This window comes from Apus apus, chromosome 3, assembly GCF_020740795.1.
Source record: "Apus apus isolate bApuApu2 chromosome 3, bApuApu2.pri.cur, whole genome shotgun sequence".
Taxonomy (NCBI): domain Eukaryota; kingdom Metazoa; phylum Chordata; class Aves; order Apodiformes; family Apodidae; genus Apus; species Apus apus.
Genome location: NC_067284.1, coordinates 117442452 through 117465217, shown reverse-complemented (window position 1 = coordinate 117465217; position 22766 = coordinate 117442452). Strand labels below are relative to the sequence as shown.

Genomic DNA, 22766 nt, shown 5'->3' with positions numbered 1-22766 from the left:
CACAACTGCTGTTCCCCGGGCCCATTAACATCTATTCTCTTCAAATCATGTAAAGCAGAAAGGCTGTTTTACAGATGAGATTGCTGACTATTGAAAATGCATCCCCTCAATTGCTACATAAACCGAGGAATTACTCGAATCAGATTCCTGACCACATCTTCAAGAGGGTGTCAGGGCTTTGCTGCCTTTCTGCTGAATTACAGAAAGCTGTTCCTGGCAGATAACTTCCTGCAATTTACCAGCAGGATCTGCTTCTTACAGGACAATGAAGCTTCTCTCTTTCATGAGAAGTGTTGCAGTCTGACACCAACACCCAGGGATCGAGTTCTGAGCACAAAAATTGTAATTATTATTATTTTCCCCCTCCCCCTCCCTTTTCTTCTTGTCTCTTCTTTTGGTTTTTTTTGAAGAGATGGGAAATTCCTACGCTGGCCAGCTCAAGACAACACGTTTTGAAGAAGTCCTGCATAATTCCATCGAGGCCTCTCTCCGCTCAAACAACTTGGTTCCCAGACCAGTCTTTTCTCAGCTGTATCTGGAAGCTGAACAGCAACTGTCATCACAAGAAGGTAGGAAATCATGCAGTTTCCATTTCTGCTCAAAGGTAACTCTGCTGTTTGCTCTCCCGAGGCTCAGCACACACGTTTCAAGTCCAAACAGAGAAAACAAAAAGTACTGGAAGTTTGTTTTGTTTTGTTTTTTTTATTTATTTTTAATGATCTGCAAATATCCAGATGTGAATTGGATTTAAAATACAAACTGCATTATCTTCTGTTTTGACAAAATTAAGCCACTTGCTTTCTCAGATTTATCACTAGACATAAATTGAAGTCCTAGAAATTGTTCCCTTAAATGTGTGGAGAAATCTTTGGAGATTTGGCACATAAATCTGTTGTAGTATAATTTATCATATACTGCTGAAATTTATACAGCAAGCGATGGTAAACAGATGATAGATTGCTAAAGGATGCATGCCAACTCATTTTCATTGTGAATAAATACAGCAGAAATATTTTTAGCTTTTAGGAAGGTTTATAAATACCGTGGACATAATATTTTTAGTTATCCTGTGGTTGCAAAGGTTAAATATTAGGATGTGTTCTCCTGTAAACCCTGCACAAGTTGGTATTTAACAAGTGGGATTTGTCAGTGAGTGTGTGTGTCTTGAGAGGAGCCTGTTTTCTGAGTTTCATTTGCTCAGGCTTTTTTTTTTCTTGGCAGCTTGAATGTGGGGGTAGCTCAGATAAGCAAGCTGCTGAGCCAGCTGGTGCTTGGGGAGCTGTTCTGTGCAGAGTCTTGTGGCTTTCAAAGAGCTGCCTGGTGATGCAGGACCCCTGCGTGCTGGGGCAGGGCTGCAGTAATCATCTCCATTTATCCACTGCTGGCACCAGCCTGCTGGTTCGTGGCTTTTGACCAGCTCTGCTTCCCCTGCCATACCTGACTGAAGATGGCTTGGATATCTATGTACTGAAAAGTGCAGAATGGTTAACAGGCCACAGCAGCAGAAAAAAACCCCAAGAACCAAAAGCATCAGCCCAAGAAGTAGTAGACGAAAGTATTTTGCACAAATTAAGTCCTTTACTCTTACCTCATGGCAACAGCTGAAAAAACATCCCTTGAGAAAGGAAATCTGCTCACAGCTCACACATCCGTAGTAATTTCTACTTTATTTATTTCAAATTTTTTTTGCTAATATAGGACATAATAATGAATACTTGTTCCTTGTTTAAATGTATGTGCTGCTTATTCCTTCCACCAAGTGATCCTTCTATCAGCCCCTTTGTGAGGATTCCATGAGCTTTCCCATGGCAACCAGCTGTGATGTAACAAAATGGGTGATGACATCAGCTGGAAAGGTGCTGCAGGAGCAGACCCATTGTGCAGGCACAAAGAGGCATTTTCACACTTCTGGCACTTCTTGCTTTCAAGGCTTTCAAAGAACCTTCCAAACCAGGAGGGGCTGATCCTGGTTTCTGTGCCACTAAGGGAGAGTTGAGCTGCAGTTAGTTAAAAGTCTTACAGCAGCTGGGCTGTTTGGGTTGGAAGGGACCTTAAAGATCATTGAGTTCCAAGCCCCTGCATGGGCAGGGACACCTCCCACTGGACCAGGTTGCTCTGTTTTAACCTCTCATTGGTTTTAGTTGTGTACTATTTTGTTTCAAAAGCATTTTTTCTGTCTCCTTTTGAAACATAAACGACCATCTAACCCAGAAGAAAGAGCAGCCTAATACCATTACCTATCTGTCATGATGTTTTATGCCTAAAACTAATTTATTTGTGCAAAAGAGACTGTAGTGTGCCTGGTGACAAGTTAAATGAACGTGTTGGTCCTTTCTGGCCTATTTGGAACATTTTTGTAATGAACTTGCACAAAACCTCATCCAACCTGGCCTTAAAAACCTCCAGGGATGGGGCATCAACAACCTCCCTGGGCAACCCATCCCAGTTCCTCACCACCCTTAGACTGAAGAATTTCTTCTTGATGTCTGACCTAAACCTCTTCTCTTTCAGTTTAAAACCATCACCCCTTGTCCTCTCACTCCCTGCCCTTGTCCCAAGTCCCTCCCCAGCTTTCCTGGAGCCCCTTCAGGCACTGGAAGGTGCTCTAAGGTCTCCCTGGAGCCTTCTCTTCTCCAGGCTGAACACCCCAACTCTCCCAGCCTGTCTCCAGAGCAGAGCTGCTCCAGCCCTTGGATCATCTTCATGGCCCTTCTCTGGACCCTCTCCAACAGCTCCATGTCTCTCCTGTGCTGAGGGCTCCAGAGCTGGACACAGCTCTCCAGGTGGGGTCTGACCAGAGAAGAGCAGAGGGGCAGAATCCCCTCCCTGGCCCTGCTGCCCACACTTCTGTTGATGCAGCTCAGGACACAGCTGCCCCTCTGGGCTCCAGGGCTCACTCATCACTCATGTCCAGCTTCTCATCTCCTCCTACCCCAGTCCTTCTCCTCAAGGCTGCTCTCCAGCCATTCTTTCCCCAGCCTGGATTTGTGCCTGGGGTTGCACCAACCCAGGTGCAGGACTTGTTGAACCTCATGAGGTTGGGATGGGCCCACCTCTCCAGCCTGTCCAGGATGGGGAGCAGAGCAGTGTTGTGGCCACTGGCTCTGCTGCAGGGAGGTTGTTCCTGGGCTGCTGGTGCTCTCAGCCCTGAGAGCAGCATCAGCTCTGACCTGGGCTTTGCAGCCAGCTTGTGTGGGTGGGTGACTGGTCCTTCCTTGGTCTGCATCTCAGGGGGGCTGGCTGTTCGTCAGCCCAATGCATTTTGTGGCTGGTTATCTCAGCCTTGGTGCTGCAGTCAGTTGGTGGCTAATGTCAGCACCCTGCGTAGTCCCACTGAGAAAAAAATCAGATGTCTATCACAATGTTCACAGAACTTCTATTTAATTATAGCTTAAGGAGAGAAGAATTTTCCTTGTGAATGTCCTAATCACACCTGTGTAAGCCAGGTATTAAACCATAAATATCTAATACATCCTTTGTGACAACTGAAAGGAATTCCTTAAAGCAAACAGTGGTGTTTGTGGTGAATAAATTTAAATGTGATGAAGTATGGACAAAATGATCCAAGGCTCTCTGTTGGTTTAACAGGCTATGTCATGTTCTGCCAGCTGGCTGCCTAGTTCTGGGACTTGCAACAGAAAACTGTGCTTGTGTGGCCACTTTGGCCATGGACTTGTCTCTGGTTTTGAGTGCCTGATTGTGTGTTGCTGTGGCATCGTGTAAGAAGAGCAGATGTGGCACAGACACCTGCCAGCACAGGGTTCTCTAAAGGGGCCCTGCTTGAAAAGTAGAATGGACGCAGAAACTCTAAATCTTTTTTAAGACAAGCAGGAGAAACCCCAGTGATGCCCTTTGCATCACTCTTGTGCAGCATGGATATGGATTTGCTCTTGTACTCTTCTCATTGCATTCCCAGAAGCTCTGCAGCTCTCCTGGTTCTTACTCTCTACTTACATTTCTGGTCTCTCTCTTAATTTTATTTATTTATTTATTTATATGTGAAATTACCTCTTATGGCTGAACCAGCCTAACAATTTACCACTACTCAAAGGGGAAAATCCCACCTCTTCTTCCCCCCACTCCTCCTAGCCCTAAGTTTCCATTTTCTCCCCTTTAATAAATTTTGACATTCTTTTGGATCTTCCACTGAGCTGCTTTAGTACATGGACCCAGTGAAAGACCCTGGTTACTGTTGTTTGCTCTATTTGCTTTCTGCTGGGTTAGCAAGCTGGGGTGGCTCAGCACAGGCTCCAGTGTCAGAGCTGGCACAAAGCAGTTTGTGCACGAATGAGATCAAGAAGTCATCATCCTGCTCTGCTCGGTGCTGGTCATACCACACCTGGAGTGTTGTGTTCAGTTCTCGTCCCTATTCTATGGAAAGGATGGGACAGGCTGGAGAGGCTCCAGAGAAGGGCCACAAGGGTGATCACAGGGCTGGAGGACTTGCCATGTGAGGAGAGGCTGAGAAAGCTAGGTTTGTTCAGCCTGGAGAAGAGAAGGCTTCAGGGAGACCTTATCACCATGTTCCAGAACTTCAAGGGTGGCTGCCAAGAAGATGGAGACTCCCTATTTACAAGGAGTCCCATGGAAAAGACAAGGGGTCATGGGCACAAGTTGCTCCTGGGGGGATTCCCATTGGACACAAGAGATAAATTTTTCACCATGAGGACAGTCCAACATTGGAATAGTCTCGCATAGGGAGTGGTGGATTCCCCCACATTGGACAGTTTTAAGTCTCAGCTTGACAGGGTGCTGAGCCATCTCATATCAACTATAGTGGTACCTAGAAAGGTTGGGCCAGATGGTCCTTGAGGTCCCTTCCAACCTGGCATTCTATGATTCTATGAAATGAGGAAAGGAGGAATTTCATGGCTGGAGTTTGGGGAAAGAGGGGAGACCCAGACTCAGCCCTTTTGCATTGCACTTGGGTGTTAGTCAAGGTTCAGTCACAGCACACAACTTAGCCCTGACTTGAACAGCAAAGACAGAGAGCTTCACTTTTACCTCTGTTCCCTTTCAGCATTTTGTCTTTAGACAGGTTCCCTGTGCTGGCCTTGTCTGTGAGCACCAACACTGAAGTCTGATGTTTAGATACTTAAAAGTAAACATACCCTTCAAATCCTCATCTAGATTGGGGTGTTAAATCTTAATAACCTTGAGAGACAAACCTGCAAACTCCAGGTTTACTTTCTTCATCTTCCTCCTTAATCCTCTTTTATCCTGTAGTATTTGTTTAGCCAATGCTACAATAATTTGTCAATAAAATGAAAAGATATACTGAGGAGGGTCAGAGGAACAAACAAGCCTTGATGAATATGCTATGGGATTCTGAGTGCCTGATCTGGGGTCAGTTGAAGCAAAGAGAGCATGTCCAGCTGAGGCTGGGCTCTGGAGGGGACTGCTTCCTTGTGTGCTTTTCTGTTTCAAGATTAAAGCTGGGTTAACAGAGCCATGTAGGAGCCCAACTGCTGTTTTACTTGCCCAGCTCCAAACATCTCTTTACCCTTCTGCTGTTCCTCAAGTACCTGCAGCCCTTCCCCACCCGATTCTGCCAGTGAAAGCTCTTCCTGTTTGCTGCCTGTCCCCATGGAGGCCAGAAGCCTCAGACATGAGCCCCACTGGGTTCTCTTAGCACTTTTGCCCTGTCTCTGTCGTATGTAAGGCTGGATCTTGTCTGAAAGGTTCCTTGTCCTGCCCATAGAAATGTTCTTTCCACTGACTGTTTAGCTGCATCCCCTGCTTGGTCCCATTTGCCATGAGTGTCTGAGCCCCAGAGGGGCTGGAGCCGCTGCTCCCTGTGTCTTGCTGGGGCTGCTGCTCTGTGCGAGAAAAAATCCTTGTCCTGTGGGTGGGGAGAAAGAAAGCAGCAGTCTCTGGTGGAGAGGCTGAAACACACACCAGCAATATGCAGGTGAGTTCTCTTCACAAGCAGGCTGTCAGGTAAGAAGATCACTGGTCTACCAGAGAGGTGGTTTGCAGCCGGGTCTGAAGAGGGAGCAGCTACAGCCCTCCACAGAATGACTGCAGCCTCCAGCCTGCTGCTCTCCGGCACTCAGGGTTGCCTCCCAGCCTGGCCCCGGCCCTGCACGGGCTGCTGAGAGAGACATTTGCCTTCGCTGGGCACTGCAGGGCTCCAGCCAGAGCTCTGGGTTCAGGCAGGGGACAGACGGGCTGAGAATTAGATGTTCTCACCCTGGCGTCACCTGTGGGGAACCTCGTGTCAAGCAGGAACCGTTTCCTCAGGTTCCTGGACAGCACCAAGGACACAGTCAATGCCTGGTTAGTAAAATCTGTACTTGGGCTCTGGCCAGGACACTCCCAAGTGCTAAGAAGCAATGACTTTGGGTTTATATTGGCTGTTAATATTCTGCACAAAGGATACAGTCACATTGTTGTGATCTGCAAGAGTTCTAACACCATGAACTGCTCCTCTAAAACTTGTGAGGTTAGTTAAAAAATAATGAGATTTAAAAATCAGAGGCTTATTTTTTTTTGTCCTTCAGTTGTTTTTTTTACTTTCTCAGGTGCAGTTGGGTCATGCATCTGCACTTTTCTTTTTTTTTTTGCACAGGAGCTAAAAGCTTTATTTTTTTGGTGAAAGGCATTCTATTGTAAGCATGACTGGAAGTTGGAGCTTTAAGGAAACAACAAATATCATAAGAGTTGGCAAGAGTAAAGTCATTGTCAAGAGGAGAGAACCCAGTTTGCTGTAATACTTTCTGTAACTGGGTCACCCTGATCATTCAGTGTTTTCTTGCCAACATTTTCTGTTGTTTCAGTCATTTATGCTGTGATAATTTGTAGCAGGCAGCAGAGCAGATAATGAGGAAGAAGAAGAAGAGGAGGAGGAAGAAGGCTCAGAATCAAGTAGTCCTCCTGTGTCCTACCAGATGAAGCCTCCCCCAGAAGGATGTTGCACCACTGATGGTAAGAAGTGCTCCAGCCTTGCAGCCAGAGGGCATTTGCCCTGCTGAAGAGGCTCAGATGGAGGCCACTTCCCCTAGAATTCATCAGAAGGAGAGGATCAATACCTTGTGGAAACCCTAAACCCTTAGAGTTCATTACCTGCCAGACCAAGCTGGGTTGCTCATGGTTGCTCTTGTGTGTGACAGGGTCTCAGACCCCTGTGTCAGATGAGCATTTCTGTTGGAACCCCTGGCATGAGCAGAGCTGCTGTCCTCATGGGGAAGGAGACCTGCCAGAGGTTGAGTTTGCAGGCTTGGCATTTGCTAAGGGCAATCTGGGGATTCCTGCACTTTTATTGTTGCTCTTTCCCATTTGAAGTTCTTCGTTCAGTGTTGCTGTAATAAATATTTGAAAACCCAGAAAAGCCAGTGAAATTCACCAGATACTGAGAATTATTATCTCAGTTTTTGAATGTCTGACCCAAGTTGATATGTTAATAAATAGTCCCACAAATAAGGAGTTTTCAGAACATCAGCAAGAGACACGTCACTGTCCATTCTCAGATTTTGCTTTGTTTATTATACTGGTAGCATTTGTTTATGGCTGAGCAAAAGGCAGGGAAGAAAACAATCTCTTAGTTTGTCCTTGCCTTCAGAGTACACAGCTTTTTTTTTCACCAAAAAGACATGAAATTCCTTAATGAAGACAGTTTTGAGAGCTAAACAAAAAATCTTGTCACCATAAAATACACTGAATGTTTTGTTTTGTTTTGTTTTGTTTTCCCCTAGGTTTCTGCCAGGCTGGTAAAGACTTGAGGCTGGTTTCAATTTCCAACGAACATATTGAGGTACCATCAGGATTTTTACTTGTGGGTGCAAAGTCACCACACTTACCTGATCACCTTTTAGTGTGTGCTGTGGACAAGAGGTTCTTGCCAGACGACAAGGGGCGCAACGCTCTGCTGGGTAAGTGGCTGTGCCTGCAGCCAGGGGCTCCTTCCCTGGGCAGCTCTTGGAACAGCCTCTTTTTGCAGAGAGGTCAGCAGGTCTCACTCCCTTCCACCCCTGCTGTCGTGCTCCAGGGTGGTGCACAAGGAGGTGGCAGCTCAGAGCTGGCTGGGTTTGCCTACAGGGTGAGCCTGTGGTCAGAAGTGCTACTTCACCTTCTATCCACTAGTCCAAGGCTGGAGTTGTCCCAGCAGTCTATGTCCTGGTTGGTGGATCTGCTCAGCTGGGAATTGGGCTGGTGGAACTGCTGCCTGGCTGTTTCAGCTTCCCAAATACTGACACAGACAGACTGTGGGTCTGTCACTGGGACTTTCAGGCCACTAAGGACATGCAGAGAGTTTGATGACAGTCTGGATTACAAAATGACCTTACTGATTTACCTCTTTGAGACAGGGATAATATTCTCCCCTGTGTTTGACCAATGGCATGGGTTCTGGATCTTAACCTATGACTTATTATCACAATAGAAATAAATATGAATGATTGTAAGTCAAAATTTTTCCTGTATGTATAATCTGGTAATACAGTGAGTTTGAATAATGCTGTTTGTAGGATACTTCAATGTCTTGCTTCTAATCTATTTAAAAGCCTAACTTCTGACATAAAATGGGGTCCTTATTTGTATTACAGTCTTTCTATGGCCATTGACCTCATCCAACTCAAGATTTGGAATCATGTGAATGAAAGAACCAAATATGAATGTTATTAAAATGGAATAGTTTTTATATTGGAACAAGTGGCATATAACCAGAGGGAGAACTCTTCAGTCAGGCCCCCTCAGGTTCTTGTGTGCTCTTCACTTAGTTAAATGCTGCTTCATGTGTCTGTGTACCTATTTGAGTTTAAATAGCTACCAGGAAGCATTTGTCATGGCTTTTAACAGTTTCCTTTCACCAGCACTGAGGGATATGACGTGAACTCAGTTGTTGTTCCAGTCTGGGCAACTCTTCAAGGCCGGTGGGATGACAGAGCAGTGTGAAGGTGCAGAGTGTGATTCTATGTACAGTAATTTCTTTCCTCATGTGATCTTGCAGAGTTGGATTGGTCACAGTACGTTTGACCAGTGATTGTAAAAGAATTAAGAGGGCTGTAAATCACCCACGTGTTGTCATTTTAAAGATAAAGACAGGAATGTTGTACCACTCAAGCCATTCAGTACTAGCACCATTAACAGCTTAGGCTCCTGGGGCAGTTAGCAGGGAGGAAGTGGTGTATTTGTTAATTGCAGGCTGAACAAGAGCAGAAAAAGGCAACAGGAACATAACTGGGAGGTTTTTATTCTACTTGCATCCTCAGCTTATTTATTGAATACATTTTAGTTTCCTGACACCATTTAAATGCTTATTTTTGGCTGTTGTTATACACATACACACCAGTGAATCACATTCTTTTGCAAAGAATTTCAGTAATTCTGTAGAATGGCTTTTATGTACTCTACAACAAGCTTAAATAGGAGAGAACCTACATACTTAAAAATCCAAAGTCTTCAGCTGGAAGCTAGAAATAAAGCAGTGTTCCTGGTCCCTAATCTAATGAAAAAACACAGTGTACCTCATTGACATGAAGACAGCATAGTTTGTACAACAGATCATACTGTAGATAGAAATGATTGATTCTGGTTTTCATGCACTGATCCAAGTGAAATCGGGGTAAGGAAACCAGCAGCAGACAGGAACAGTCTCACAGCTCCAGACCTGGTGAGATCAGAGCCAGGACTGTTCTTGCTGTAAATTCTCTCTCCATTAGTACAACAGGGACCTCGGCTGAAGTTGAAAACATTTCACACGAAGAAGGAAAGCTTTTCATTGTCTTGCCTTTAAAGCCCGGGTAGAAGGATCATTCTGGGGATTCTGAGCTTAGGCTGTTCTTCTTCAGACATGTTGGCCTTTTGAAACAACATGGCCAGTAGTTCCATCAAGCCTTTCTGAGTGTAGAGGGCAATTGAATGAGCTTCATTTGGAGTTGAACGAACTGTCCTCATGATGTTGTCATATCCCATGCTTTTGGTGAGGCTTCTTATTTTCAGGCACATCAAGCCCATTGTTTTTGCTTGATTCTTTGCTTTTTGTCTTAATATACTGTGTTTTTGTAAGGCAGCTGTTACTCAGTACTGTAGATTCTACCCAAAACAATTTATCTGAAGGGAAAAGACACCAATGAATTACCCAAGAGTTTCCTGATTTCTCATGGTCTGCCTGCATATCTTTGTGAAGATGCCTGTGGAGTGTACAAAAATTCCAGAAGAAAGCAGGAAATGTCTTGGTAGTCCGTGGGCCAGCTTTTGACTTCTGGTCTTGCTCCCATTTGGGGCTGTTGATGTGCCTCTGGGGCTTCTGCCCATTTATTGATTATGCTAATAAGTTGTCCCACCATCAAGGTATACGTGCCTGTGATTTGAAAGTCATTTCTATTGGAGGTTTTTTTTTGTTTATTTGTTTTTACAATTGACATATTATTCCATGGGAAAAATCCTGTTTCCTGAAAAAAACATATTTTTGGCAAGCAAGAATCTGTCTGTGTCTGAGCATGTAGCTCATATGACTCTGTTAATCAAGTTGGAGCACAGGTTTAACTGCTCTGCAAAACAGATTCAGCTTTTTGCCTTTAGGAAGCTGTTTCCTGGGTTTTATGTGACCTAAAGGACTGCTTAGACAGAGGAAGCACTTCTGTGATCCTGTGATATTTATTGTTTCCTAATAAAAACAGCAAACAGGTACCACTCCCAAAGGTTTTTTCTCTTCGGGGTTTTTTTTCCTTCAGTTCTCACTCTTAAGGAGAGTCTCTCAGGATAAACAAAGCAGCTATTCACCCATCATTTTCCTTCCAAACAGCTGCCCACTTCCCTAGCAGGGAATAGAAATCCTTTTTATTTTCAGTGGGCCCCTCAGGTCAGAATGACAGAGGAACAGATTAGCTGGCTTGGGTTGTAAGCTGTGAGATGAAAACATTGCAGTCTAAAGTACTGTGACTGCTTCTGTTAAAATGTGCTTTTGGGCTGTTGTAATAGTTGTGAGTTTCTGTACAAGGAAGCTCTCCAGCATGACCATATTGATTTCATTATGTTTTAAATTTAGGACTTCAGTCTTCAAATGAAGTGGTACTGAGTAGGTGGGAAAAATATGGAGCATTGTCAGCACTTGTGTGCTTCTTGTGAGTAGAACTGGAGAGGAGAAGTACGTGTGCTGAGAAGTTGAAAACACAATCATTCTTCCTTTAAGCAAGCTGCCAGCTTTCCACAAAAAAATATAATAAAAATAATAATAATAAAATAGTATTAATTAAAAGCCTATTATTAATTTAAAGGAGAAACAAGAAGAAAATTTTTGTTTGATTTATGGAAGATTAGAGCATGGAATATGAGGTGGATATCGTTCCATCCTCTCTTTATCCCTAGCACAAGCTCACTGTTGACCCAAAGGAACCATTTCCCCAGGGAGAAGGTAGCTCAGGTTTCAGACCCTTTTAGCCCAAGGTCCTTCTTCTTACCACAAGGTCCCTACTGTGCGAGAGCTTTTAAATTATGGGCAATGGATCATTGTGGCGTGAGCAAATTCAAGCAAATGCCTGGGATGAAATGCCAGAGACAATCAAACACCTTCTGATTAAACAATCTTTAGAGGGTAACAGCCTCAAGTCAGAGCTGAACTGAGCTGGATATGAACTGGTGACCTGAAGGTGAAAGGCTTTTAGCCCCTCAACTCCAGGCATTGATTTCTGATTCTCTTGTGAAATCAATCCCATGACACAGATATATTGAATCACCTCCTGGCTGCCCCAGCTTCCCTGACCTTTGTCCTCTCTATAATGTCTGGAAGAATATTTAATGCATCTTGTTTCATAAACAAGCTGCCCCCTGTATCAGCTGGGCCGGAATGAGGGGGATGAAAAATGGGGTTGGCAGGAGCTTGCAAGAAAGAGCTCCTAGTCTGACCTGGGGGGGAAGCTTGAGGTGAAAGATGGCATTGTCTGACTTGAAAGGAAAATTAAAATATAAACTTCTTAAGATGTTCTCTGAGGGTCTTTCAAGACCAGTGGACAGTTTAGGCCCATTTAATCCTGACGAGACCCCACCCGTGTGCTCTGCCTGGCGTAGGCTCGTTCCCCAGTAGGTCTCATAGGGTTGAAAAGAGGTGACCAGGGAAAAAGGGTATTTCGGGGAGCTTCACCGAGTCTGGTTTAGGCAGGCGATGATGCAGAGAAGTCGCCCATGGTGACTGGCACGAGGCCCGCATGAGAAGGCTGTGTGACGCTGTCCAGCCTCTGCGGAAGGAAGGAAGGAAGGAAGGAAGGCTTCCCCTCCCAGCAGAGCCTTCTCGGTGGCTCCTCAGCCCGCGTGAGACGCGCGCAAACCCCACAGCTTCTGCCACATCCGCTCTAATTTTGTTTCCTTTTGTTGCGGCTTTTATTGCAGCTACTGAAGGCTCTGTGATGTTAGACAGATGCTTTTGTGCTGACAGATACAGCACAGAGGATTCTGCGAAGTCATGACTTGTCCTGATTTTATGAGTCATAATGACCTTTATCATCCTCCCGACCAGGATCAGAGGGAGAGCAGGCAGCTTTCAAGAGCTGTTAGCCGCTCGTTCCCATGGATACCAGACCCATTTCCACATCAACTTAGGTTTTCAGTAAATTCTTCTGAACCATTTGAAAACTCATGAAAGTGCTGGGGTTGTAAACAAAGCATTATCTTTCGGTGCTTGTGTTTTTCGGAAGGAAAAGATATTGACCATTAATTTGTAAACTTAATTTGTTTGAAGTATGTGACAGAAACAATAACTTTCATAAAGGGCTCTTACCTACCATATTATTGATCCTTTACTCCAGCTGTTTATTTCCAATGTTACTGTCCATATATTACGTGAAATACATTTCTTTTATTTTTTTGCCTTCTTCCAATTCACTGAACACAAGGTTCCCATTTCAGCTGCTGTGCTGACATAGACACTGTTTGTTAGGTGTGATTAAAACAAAAGAGGACTTCATACTTCAGGTCATGTGTGGGGAACAGACAGAAAATTTCTATGGGGAAGAACATCTTCTAATTGCACACTAAAGGATTTCTCCGTAGATAATAAGTATTTCCAGGCAGTTGTGTCGGTCTGAGGTGGATGAAAATTTCTGAGGGAATACTTTGGAAAAATTCTTTGGGCAAAACACATGGTTTAAGAATGAAAAGGCAGTTTGTCAGGGGTGCAAGGAGGGCCCTTTATTGATGGTGATAACGGCACCACCAGCACCAGCCCCTCTTTGAGGCTCCAAATGTGTATCCCAGGAGAGGAAATGGCAGGATCCCTGGAAATGCCCCATCCAGCCTGAGCACAATGAGCTTCTTTAGGTGCAGGGACTGTGTCTCTGTTGTGTCTGTAAAGCTGCAGACACTTTGTTTCCCTCATCATAAATAGTTCCAACTGCTGCAACGTGCTAACAAGGCCCAGCCATCATTTGATAAAGGTGCTTTAACTGGAGACCCCAGAAAGGCTTTAGCTTTTTTTCCTCTCAAAAAGCATCTGTAGTAGGAACTTGATACTTAAGCATACTTAGATCTAATTCAATGTAATAGATAAAATAAGTTTAATTTCTTGAGTCTTAATGGCATGTTTAATTCCAGTGAAAGCTGAATCAGGAGTGAAGCATATACTTTCTGTGGGGTTGAATAGGGCTGGGCTTAAGCATGGGGGTCAGTACTCTTCAGTCAGAAACTTCTTGATTTCATGTTTCATTGGTAGGTAATAAACAGGAGCTGTGATCTTTATGGGATAAAAGGAGAAATATGGCCTATTTTAACTGTTCAGTAAACGTGGGCTCTTTTTGCAATCCAGTAGCCAAAGTGCAATGCTGTGGACTTGGTGTAATCTTATTTTTTTTTGCAGGAAAATGTTAACAAAAAGTTAACTCTGGGAAAAAAAAAAAAAGAAATACAGCTTTTCTCCAGGAATGAGTAATATTTGGATGTTATTAATAGTGACCAACCTATCTCACTGGATTGTATGTATTGTTTATTTTATCAGGCTTCTCTGGCAATTGTGTTGGCTGTGGCAAGAAGGGTTTCTGCTACTTTACAGAATTCTCAAATCACATTAATCTTAAACTGACCACTCAGCCCAAGAAACAGAAACACTTAAAGTATTATCTGGTCAGGAATGCACAGGGAGCTCTGACCAAAGGATCTGTAATCTGCTGGAAAGGGGCAGGTAAGATAATGAAGCTGTCTTTCTCGAGCTCTGCCTTTCATCACCCAGGCTGAGCTGTCAGAGGGGCTGGCGTCTGTGGCCAACCTGAGACAGATGGGTAGAGAGAAGGGCTCTGTAATTGAGGTGATTGCTTGAGCAGCTGTGAGAAGCAACTGACTGAGGAGGGCAGGGCTGAAGGCACCGGGTCCCCCTTCCGAGCGCTGCAGCCTCTAATGTGGGAAATGATCCAATCAAATATGCAGAGAAAAAGCAAACCATGCTGTTGTCACGGGATGAGATGTTTCTCTTTTGTTAAGAGTTCAGAGGCCAGCAACCTTCATCCAGCACCTGCTCCAGCACCTTGTTCCAGCTGCCGGAGGGTTCGGGGCTCTCGGGAAGCACCTGGAATGAGCCACTTCCAGCAGCACACCCAGCAGGAACGCAGCACCCAGGTACCGCTCGGGAGGAGAACAGGCTGGGCTTGCACCTCTGCCCCCCCTGTGCATGTGAATCTGTGTGTCCTGGAGGGGATGGGCAGGCGAGGAGATAAGCACCCCACCACCTGGAATGGAACGGTTTGGGCAGAGTTAGAGGGGTGTTACAAGGAGAGGCAGCAACCCTGCTTGGAAGGCTTCTCGCTGCCCTTCGGGTTCATGTGCAACAGGTTAGCAAAACATGAAGTGGGCATTTTGCAGCTTGCCTAGAGCAAAGGCAAACTGAAATGTCTTAAAGCCACTCATTTTAAAGCTGCTGAGAAGAGGTATTACGTTCCTGCAGCTGTTGCTTGTCTGGTCACAGATGACAAGTGTAACAGAAACTAGTGTTTTTCCAGCTCTTCCTTCAGATCCAGCCTGCTTTCTGTTGGGACCAGAATCTCCTTTACTGCAGGCATTGTATGGGCATCAGCTTAAAAGCTTCCAAGCTTTTTCTTCTGCTGAGAAAAGTGGCTTTAGTATGAAAAAGCAAACTAATGCTCAGTATCTGCAACTTTTTTTTTTTTTTTTTTTTTCCTAATTAAAAACTATTTCTGAAGTATTTACTTTTCCATTGGCTTGAATGGAACACAAGTGGAAGGTGGTGGATGGCAGAGGCCAGAGTGATCTCTCTGAGCTTCTTCATAATGAAAACAGCTCTTTAGAGTCTTGTGACTGTTACAGAGATTCAGGCAGGAGAACTGAGGCACATCTGTTGGTAGTTAGATTCTCTGTGAGACAGAAGCCTGTTGCATGGCTGGGGTCTGGAATACTGGTGTCCCTCCGGAACAAATCATTCATCTCTTTAAAACAGCAGATTGGCATTCCTATTTTTCATCAGAGGTTACATATATAAAAAGGCTACATTAATTACAGGCATATTGTTCTTGAGAAAAGCTCTTTTTAATGCAGAATAGTTGAAAGAAGCTGGGAAAGAGGCTGTCAGTTTGGAATGGAGGCTTAGGAGGTTTTTAGTAAATTTTCAACAACTTCTCTCATTCCTTTAGCTAGTTCTTGAGTAAACCATGTATGAGCTTGGGTCCACCTGCAGAGGAGCCAAAGGCTGTGACCTCTGTGTTTAGCTGCAGAGGGGATGTTACCCAGGCACCCCAGTGGGAGTCAGACAGCAGTGATCTGGTATGGGAGAGAAGTGGGTTTGTTTGCTTCAGCCTTGCCTCCATGCTGAGCAGATCCTGGTGCCTCTCTTGAAGGAGATGATGAAGTGATCAGTTTATTCTACCAACTCAGATTCTTGAATGAGAAATGTTTAATGTGTTTTTTTCCTGCCAGCTGCAGCCATGGATCACAGCCCTTCAACAGCAGCGTTCAGCTCAGCAGCTCATAATGGCAAGGAGTCGCCTAAACAGCAGCTGGTGAAAAGTAACCTGTCTGCTCTGACAAGACCTGCAGTCTTAGGTACTTGTACGGGTTTCCTGTTTATTAACCCTAAACTCTATATTCCATGGGTGTAACGGAAGCATTGAACAAAGGATATCATTGTTATGAAACCACTATTTCATTCCAAGTCCTTTCCGAACTTCACACTTTTTTCTGTGTTAATTTTCAGAAAAAAAAAATATTAAAAAATTCTGTTTTCAGCCATAGCTTTGTTACATTTCAGATTATTGATCAGAAGGTTTTTGTTATAGTTCATTCATTTACTAGAAGTGCAGACTGTGTTCTGAATCCAGGTTCTTAAAGACCGTGTCAGTTTGCATCAGTCTCACCATCAGGTTTTGTGAAGGGCATTAAGCAAGATGTAGAAGTAATCACTCACAGGTTAATTCCTGTGTTGCAGTTTCCCTTGGGATGAAGCACTAGACTTTGACAACTGGCTCCAAATTAAAGAAACTCCTCACTGCATCATTACTACTACGATTTGTGTTATTTTCTCTGACAAGCAGTGTCCTGTGCCACTGGCTTGTTCAAGCAGCAAAGTTAGTCTTCACTCTGGCTAGAAACTCTGGGCTCTATTTTAGAATAAGTCTTCCCAAGTTTCCCTGCTGGCATCACAGCCCAATTACTTTTATCTGCCCATTCAGGCTCTCCATCTTTCTTCCATGCAGCAGCATATTCTTGCCAGTTTGTTTCGGGTGGATTACCTTAACGTGCCAACAGATCTGCAGGAAAGCGCACCGCGTTGTCCAAGTAAAAAGTCTTTCTAGTTCCCTCAGTATCTTGTGGCTTTTGTCACATTATGCCAGGAAAGGAAATGAAAGGAGGAGCGGCAGGAATAGCTAAATGCTGCCCTCAGCTGGGAAAAGGTTAATGGAGATCCTTGAAAACCTGGGGTCCTCCTGCAAGAGAACATGCAACCTAAGTCTGAAGACTTCAGGTTTATTTTTAATATCTTTTGCAAAATCAACCCCTCCTTTTTTTTTATATAAGACTCTTGCCCTATCTTGAATGTTACATGGGACTGTGAAACCATTCTGCCAGAGTGCAGCAGTGCTCCCACCTCTGCAGAGCCATGTCCAGCAACAAACAGCCCCGTGCTGCAAGATGCTGAGAAGCTCCTGGAGGATCCAGGGCTGTCAAGGGTTAGAAATACTTGATGCTAGTGCAAGCTCAGCCTTCTGGGGGTGTGAGGGAGCTCACAAGAAGATTCAAGTAATGAATCGAAGAAAATCTGATAAATTAATCATCAGGGGCTCCTAAAAAACACTGAGAAAGTTCTGTTTATACAGGCAGAGTTGGAGCTTCACGTGGGTAGGAGGAAAGTGCAGAAGCAATCTGCCAGGATTAATATGCAGTAGCATGAACCCAACGATGGTGATGGCAAGAGCTGGCAAAAATCCTGTAAATGGGAAAATTCTTGAAAAGAACTCAGATCTTGATTAATATCACCCTGAAACCATGGAGAATTTTATTTTGCAATAGGTTCCACAAAACACCGTGTCCTGTGTTCACAAACAAAAGGACCAAAACGCACACAGTGTTGCCTTCATATTCTTGACACTTAGAATCAATCATTCTTAGTAAATGTTTCATTCTTCCTACCTTAATCGTAGTACAAACATTGCTATAAACTAGGTGAAGTCTACCTAGATAATTAAGAGTTCTCTGCACCAAATAGTTTCCAGCAATTTAAGCAGGACATAGCAAAGTAAAATAAAAACATAAAAATAATTACTATATTCATGGAGTTGACACTGTCTAGCACAGTAATTACTGCACACATTCAGTCTATCAAAACATATTGAATTATATGCACAGAACTGAATAAATTTTATTCTAATACATTTCTGATCTATTATTGTTGTTCAGGCACTTTAACAAATTCAGGGCCTCCCAAGAAGCGCCACAAAGGTTGGTCACCAGAATCTCCATCATCTACTGAAACTTGGAACTTGCAGGGCAACCCACAGGCTCCAAACAGAACTAAAAATGGTAAGTTAAACCCAAGGCAATGATAATGTCTGTTTCATCATGCAGAAAATAATGGGGGTAAAAAAGCACTGTTTAAAAGACACATGCAGATTTGTGGAGTTTAGGAAGGTGTTTGGTACCTACATGTAGGTGTTTCATTTCCACTGATTTATTTTTGAGGCTCCGAGCTTAAGTGTCATTAAGCTTCAGTCATCAAGTCATTATTAATGAATCCCAACAGGTGCCTGTGCCATCTTTAGACACCAGAACACCTTTGGGATATTATAACTAGTGTCAAAACTCAGGTCAAGGTGCCCTCTAGAGTGACACACGGTGAAATAAGCCCACTTTTCCCAAGAGGTTTTCATGTGCTGTTATTTAAATTAAATTTACCATGAAGAAGTTATTATTAAGCAAACATGGAATCTCAATTTTTTTCTTTCTTGCTAGAGCAAGAAGACCTGTTTAGAAGCAGTAAAACTAAACATATGATACAGAGCACACAGTTCATAACTGCTGGCACATTGACATAAGCCTCTTTATTCTTGCATACATACCTGGAACTGTTTTATAAACATCTGAAAATCTTTAGTGACAAATGTGATGTCCAAGGGTGTGACAATATAATTAGTCCTCCAAGAAAGGCAGCATAACAGTATGGGGCATGGTGACAGCTTCTGACACGTGTGATGCCACCATAACAAGCATTTCATATGGATCCCAAATGTGGGTATGAGACAGTGCTGAGGACATCATTATCAGATCTGAGACTAGGAATAATCTGTCTAAAATCACAGATGGAGGAAGCCTGTCATCTGCACCACACTCTGCTTTGGTGGGGCCAGCCTCATCTCCCATGGTGGGCTCAGGAGAGCCAGTCTCAGTTCCTGACAACTTGCTGAAGATCTGTAAAGCAAAGCCAGTTATATTTAAAGGTAAAAACCCCAATCCCCCAACAAGACCTTAAATATTTTAGTAAGAAATGTAAAGGTATGTCCTATTGCTACATACCCCAAAGCTTTACTATTAAAGCTGTTTAGTGCCTATCTGTGAAATTATGGAATTCTGTGATGTGTGCAAACGTGTGTTATTTTGTAGGTCATGGAAACTTCCCATATCTTTGTGGGAACATCAATGATGTGATAGTGAGTCCTTTGTTGTACACCTGTTACAGAAACTCACAGTCTTTATCTAGAGCATATGAACAGTACGGGGCCTCCACAATACAGCCCATTTCAGAGGAAATGCAGCTCTTACTGACCGTCTACTACCTTGTGCAACTAGGTAAGATCCTTCTACATCCACAGACTGCAGGGAGCATGTTACACCCTGGCACATGGGAACTGGAATATTAGGGCAGGATGATATTAAATGTCAGCCTTAGGACATGTGATACTAAACAATTTCATTTGAGGCAGTGAAGCAGAACTAAATGAGTTCTTGAAGACCAGGCAGATTGAAATATAGTAATACAAATTTAATCATAGAATCATAGGGATTGGAAGGGGTCTCTGAAGATCATGGAGCTGGTCAGTCTTACCTCAATCCATGGGAAGGTGATGGAGAAAATCTTCCTGGAAGGCATTTCCAAACCTATAAAAGACAAGAAGGTGATTGGGAGTTGTCAGTATGGATTTGTAAAGAGGAAATGATGCTTGAGCAACCATTTTGTCTTCTAAAGGGAGATGACTTGCTTGGTGGACAAGGGGAAAGCAGTAAATGTTGGAGTTTTTTACTGTAAGGGAGTCAAACACTGGCACAATTTTCCCAGAGGGGTTGGAGAAATCTTCATCTTTTGAGATACTCAACACCCAACTGGACACTGTCTCAGGCAACCTGCTCTAGCTGGCACTGCTTGAGTTGGGGTTTGCACTAGATGATCCCAAGAGGTCTCTTTCAACCTAAACAAGTCTGTGAGTCCAACCCCCCTGCTGCAGCAGGAACACCAGGGGAAGATCCCACAGGAATGTGTTCAGACAGGTCTGGAAAGTCTCCAGAGGAGACTCCACAGCATCTCTGGGCGGCCTGTTCCAGTGCTTCATCACCCTCACAGGAAAGAAGTTTCACCTCATGTTGAGGTGGAACCTCCCGTGTTGTCACTTGGTGCTGTTTCCCCTTGTCCTATCACAGGGCATAAGTGAACAGAGACCGGTCCATTCTTGACACCCACCCTGCAGATATTTGTAGACAATAATAAGGTCCCCTCTTTACTTGAATCTTCTTGTATAAGCTGGGACCTCACCTAAAAATAAAAAAGGAAAAAAGTTGTAATTCACTGCTCTTGTGTCCAGTCTGTGGGTTAGAAGTAGTTTTCTGCTGAGACAGACAGCACTCCACCTCTTCAGTGTTTTTAATTACTGATACTCAGGTTCAAAATTAAAGCAGCTTTACTGGAGTATCACAAAACCACTTCAAAATGAAGACCTGGCCTCACACCGCGAACGGCACCAAAGCCACACCCACACCAGTCTGAAATACGATCATCTCCCAGAAAGTACCTCCATCCAAAAAATAAATCACAGTGCTAGCCTTTTTGTTTGATTGTTTCATCGTGTCTCCATCGTGCTTTCAGCCTCGGACCAGGTCCCCTTGATGGAGGATCTGGAGCAGATCTTCACGCGCTCGTGGCGGGAGTCGCACCTCTCTGAGATCCGGCAGTTCCAGCCGGTGCTGCCGGGCTTGGTGGCACCTGCCACCCCTGCCACCCCTGCCACCCCTGCCACCCCTGCCACCCCTGCCACCCCCGTCACCCCAGCACAGCTGCCCTGGCTGGCCGGCCTGGCCGCCACCTCCTGCAACAACAGCGTCCACATCATCGAGTGCAGCTGCTCCCTGGCTGAGGGGCTCTCCGAAATGTTCAAGCTCCTGATGGAAGGAAAATTGAGCAAGACCAACTACGTGGTGATCATCTGTGCCGGTAGGAATCGAGCCATTGATTCCTGCATCGTGATAACAGGTGAGAGTCCCCAGGGTGAGCCCGCAGGGTCATGCAGTCCCAGGAGGAGTTTGGCTGGATTTTACACGAGCTGCCTCTGAGCTTTGGCCAGCAAGCAGCGGTCTAGAGGAGGGCCTAGATGATGTCCAGATGTCCCTTCCGACTCCGACAATTCTGCATGAGCCCAGGTTGGTGCTGCCCAGCTGGGTTGGTGCCTGGGTTCCTGTTCTCTCCCCAGCGCTGCTCCAAACCAGCCCCAGCGAGCAGGAGCACACCGAGCTCTCCTGCTCACCTGCCTGGGGTGTCCTGCCAGCAGAAGGGCTGCTCGTCCCCTCAGCTTCTCAGAGGTGGTCTTTCCATCTCCTCCCCTCCTCCCCTGTTGAGGGCAACACGGATATTTAAATAAATGATTTAAACAGCTATTCAAAGATCCGTTACGAGTGTTAGTTGGCAGTGCCTTTGACTGGTTATATGGTCCTTTTATAAACTGTATGAACAAATATTTCCTAGACTGAGAAAGAAACACACAAGGAATTACAAAACATGAATCTAGCAGGTGTTTGGTGCATACACAGGAAAGAGAAAACACTCCTCTCTGCCAGTTGGGTGTGTGTGCTGCTCATGTAGCTCAGGAGTATTTTTATTATGACTTTGAACATTTTTAACTTTAGTTTGAGTGCTTTCAAAATTACTTTTTTTTTTTGTCTTTTAGGAAAGTATCAAGCAAGAGTTCTGTCTGAGAGCATGCTCACTCCTTCAGACTACCAAAAAGAAGTAAACTATCAGCTGGTCACAGGGAAAGTGGAAACTCTGGGGTCCTTCTTTAGCACACTTTGCCCAGGTACCTGTCAGGTTGTAAAGAGTCATGTTTCCAAGTTCCTGAAATTTTTAAGTCAGAGAAAACAGCCAGACCCTTTAGCTTTCCAGAAGCAAGACATTATAATAAATATATTAGAAATGCAGGACAAAGTTGTGAAGTAGATTTGAATTGAAATTCCTCATGCAAGTGTCAGTTTCTAAAATCCCTGTTTTGTAAAAATATACCAAAAATAGCTGAGCATATTATTCTTTGCTATGCAAATCCATGGATATGCTGTGCAAGTCTGGATCCATATGAAGATGTAAACTCTTTTGCCCTAAGGACAGAATTAATTTAGGCTGTGGCAGAACAGAGTCACTTTATCAAAGGTAGGATTTGCCCTTTCAGCTTGATGTGCTGGGAACTTGACCTTAATGCTTGGGATAGAGAGGAAAGTTTCAGAAGCCAGGGGTACTGGATCATTTTAGGTGAGTATAGTGAGGGTGAGCACGGGCAGGGTTATCTGGGGACAGATCCAGCCACATAGAAGGTGAAACCGTATCACACAACTAGAGCAAACACAGTGAATTAGTCATTGCTACTGGGACCTCTCAGTCCCCTTGGCCATTCAGGTCACCTGGGTGACTCTGTACTTGCATCACAAGAACCCTTCTGGATGTGTCAAGGTATTTTGAGTGGTCACTTAAGAGGAACTTGTTTTCCTTAAACCATCATGTCATTATGTTAGTGTTTCTGCTCTTAACACCTTCCCGGGGTGGTTTTCAAAATCACTTTTGCTTTTGCTGCTGTTTGAGCCAAACAAGTGAATGAGCACCCTAAAAACAGTTGCCATCTATACCCACTGGATGGCCCTTCCCTGGGCAGGCCCTGCCTTTCCCAGCTCTATGTGCACATGTTCAACATCTTTTCAGCTGCTGAGCACAGCCCAAATGCCCAGGACAGACAGACAGACTGTGCTCTCTGCACAGCTCCCATCTGTGAGCAGGGCTCCGGTGACTAGAACAGGAAATATTTGCAGATATGCAGAGTTCAGTAAAACATGCCCTGGTTGCTTCTGTATTGTGTGTAGCTACAAAACTTGTA

The 22766-nt window shown here is 44.4% G+C and overlaps 1 protein-coding gene across 2 annotated transcripts in view; it reads left to right on the top strand.

The window, feature by feature from the left end:
* The first annotated feature begins 412 nt into the window (after positions 1 to 412).
* Positions 413 to 22766, top strand: part of GREB1 (growth regulating estrogen receptor binding 1) — a 55260-nt gene continuing 32906 nt past the window's right edge. For both annotated transcript variants that reach the window (XM_051615589.1, XM_051615588.1), the window contains exons 1-11: positions 413 to 569; positions 6805 to 6927; positions 7695 to 7871; positions 13925 to 14107; positions 14404 to 14538; positions 15850 to 15975; positions 17827 to 17949; positions 18726 to 18863; positions 19027 to 19212; positions 20501 to 20884; positions 21576 to 21704. In XM_051615589.1, coding sequence (XP_051471549.1) covers positions 413 to 569; positions 6805 to 6927; positions 7695 to 7871; positions 13925 to 14107; positions 14404 to 14538; positions 15850 to 15975; positions 17827 to 17949; positions 18726 to 18863; positions 19027 to 19212; positions 20501 to 20884; positions 21576 to 21704 — 1861 coding nt within the window. The remainder of the gene's footprint in view (positions 570 to 6804; positions 6928 to 7694; positions 7872 to 13924; positions 14108 to 14403; positions 14539 to 15849; positions 15976 to 17826; positions 17950 to 18725; positions 18864 to 19026; positions 19213 to 20500; positions 20885 to 21575; positions 21705 to 22766) is intronic.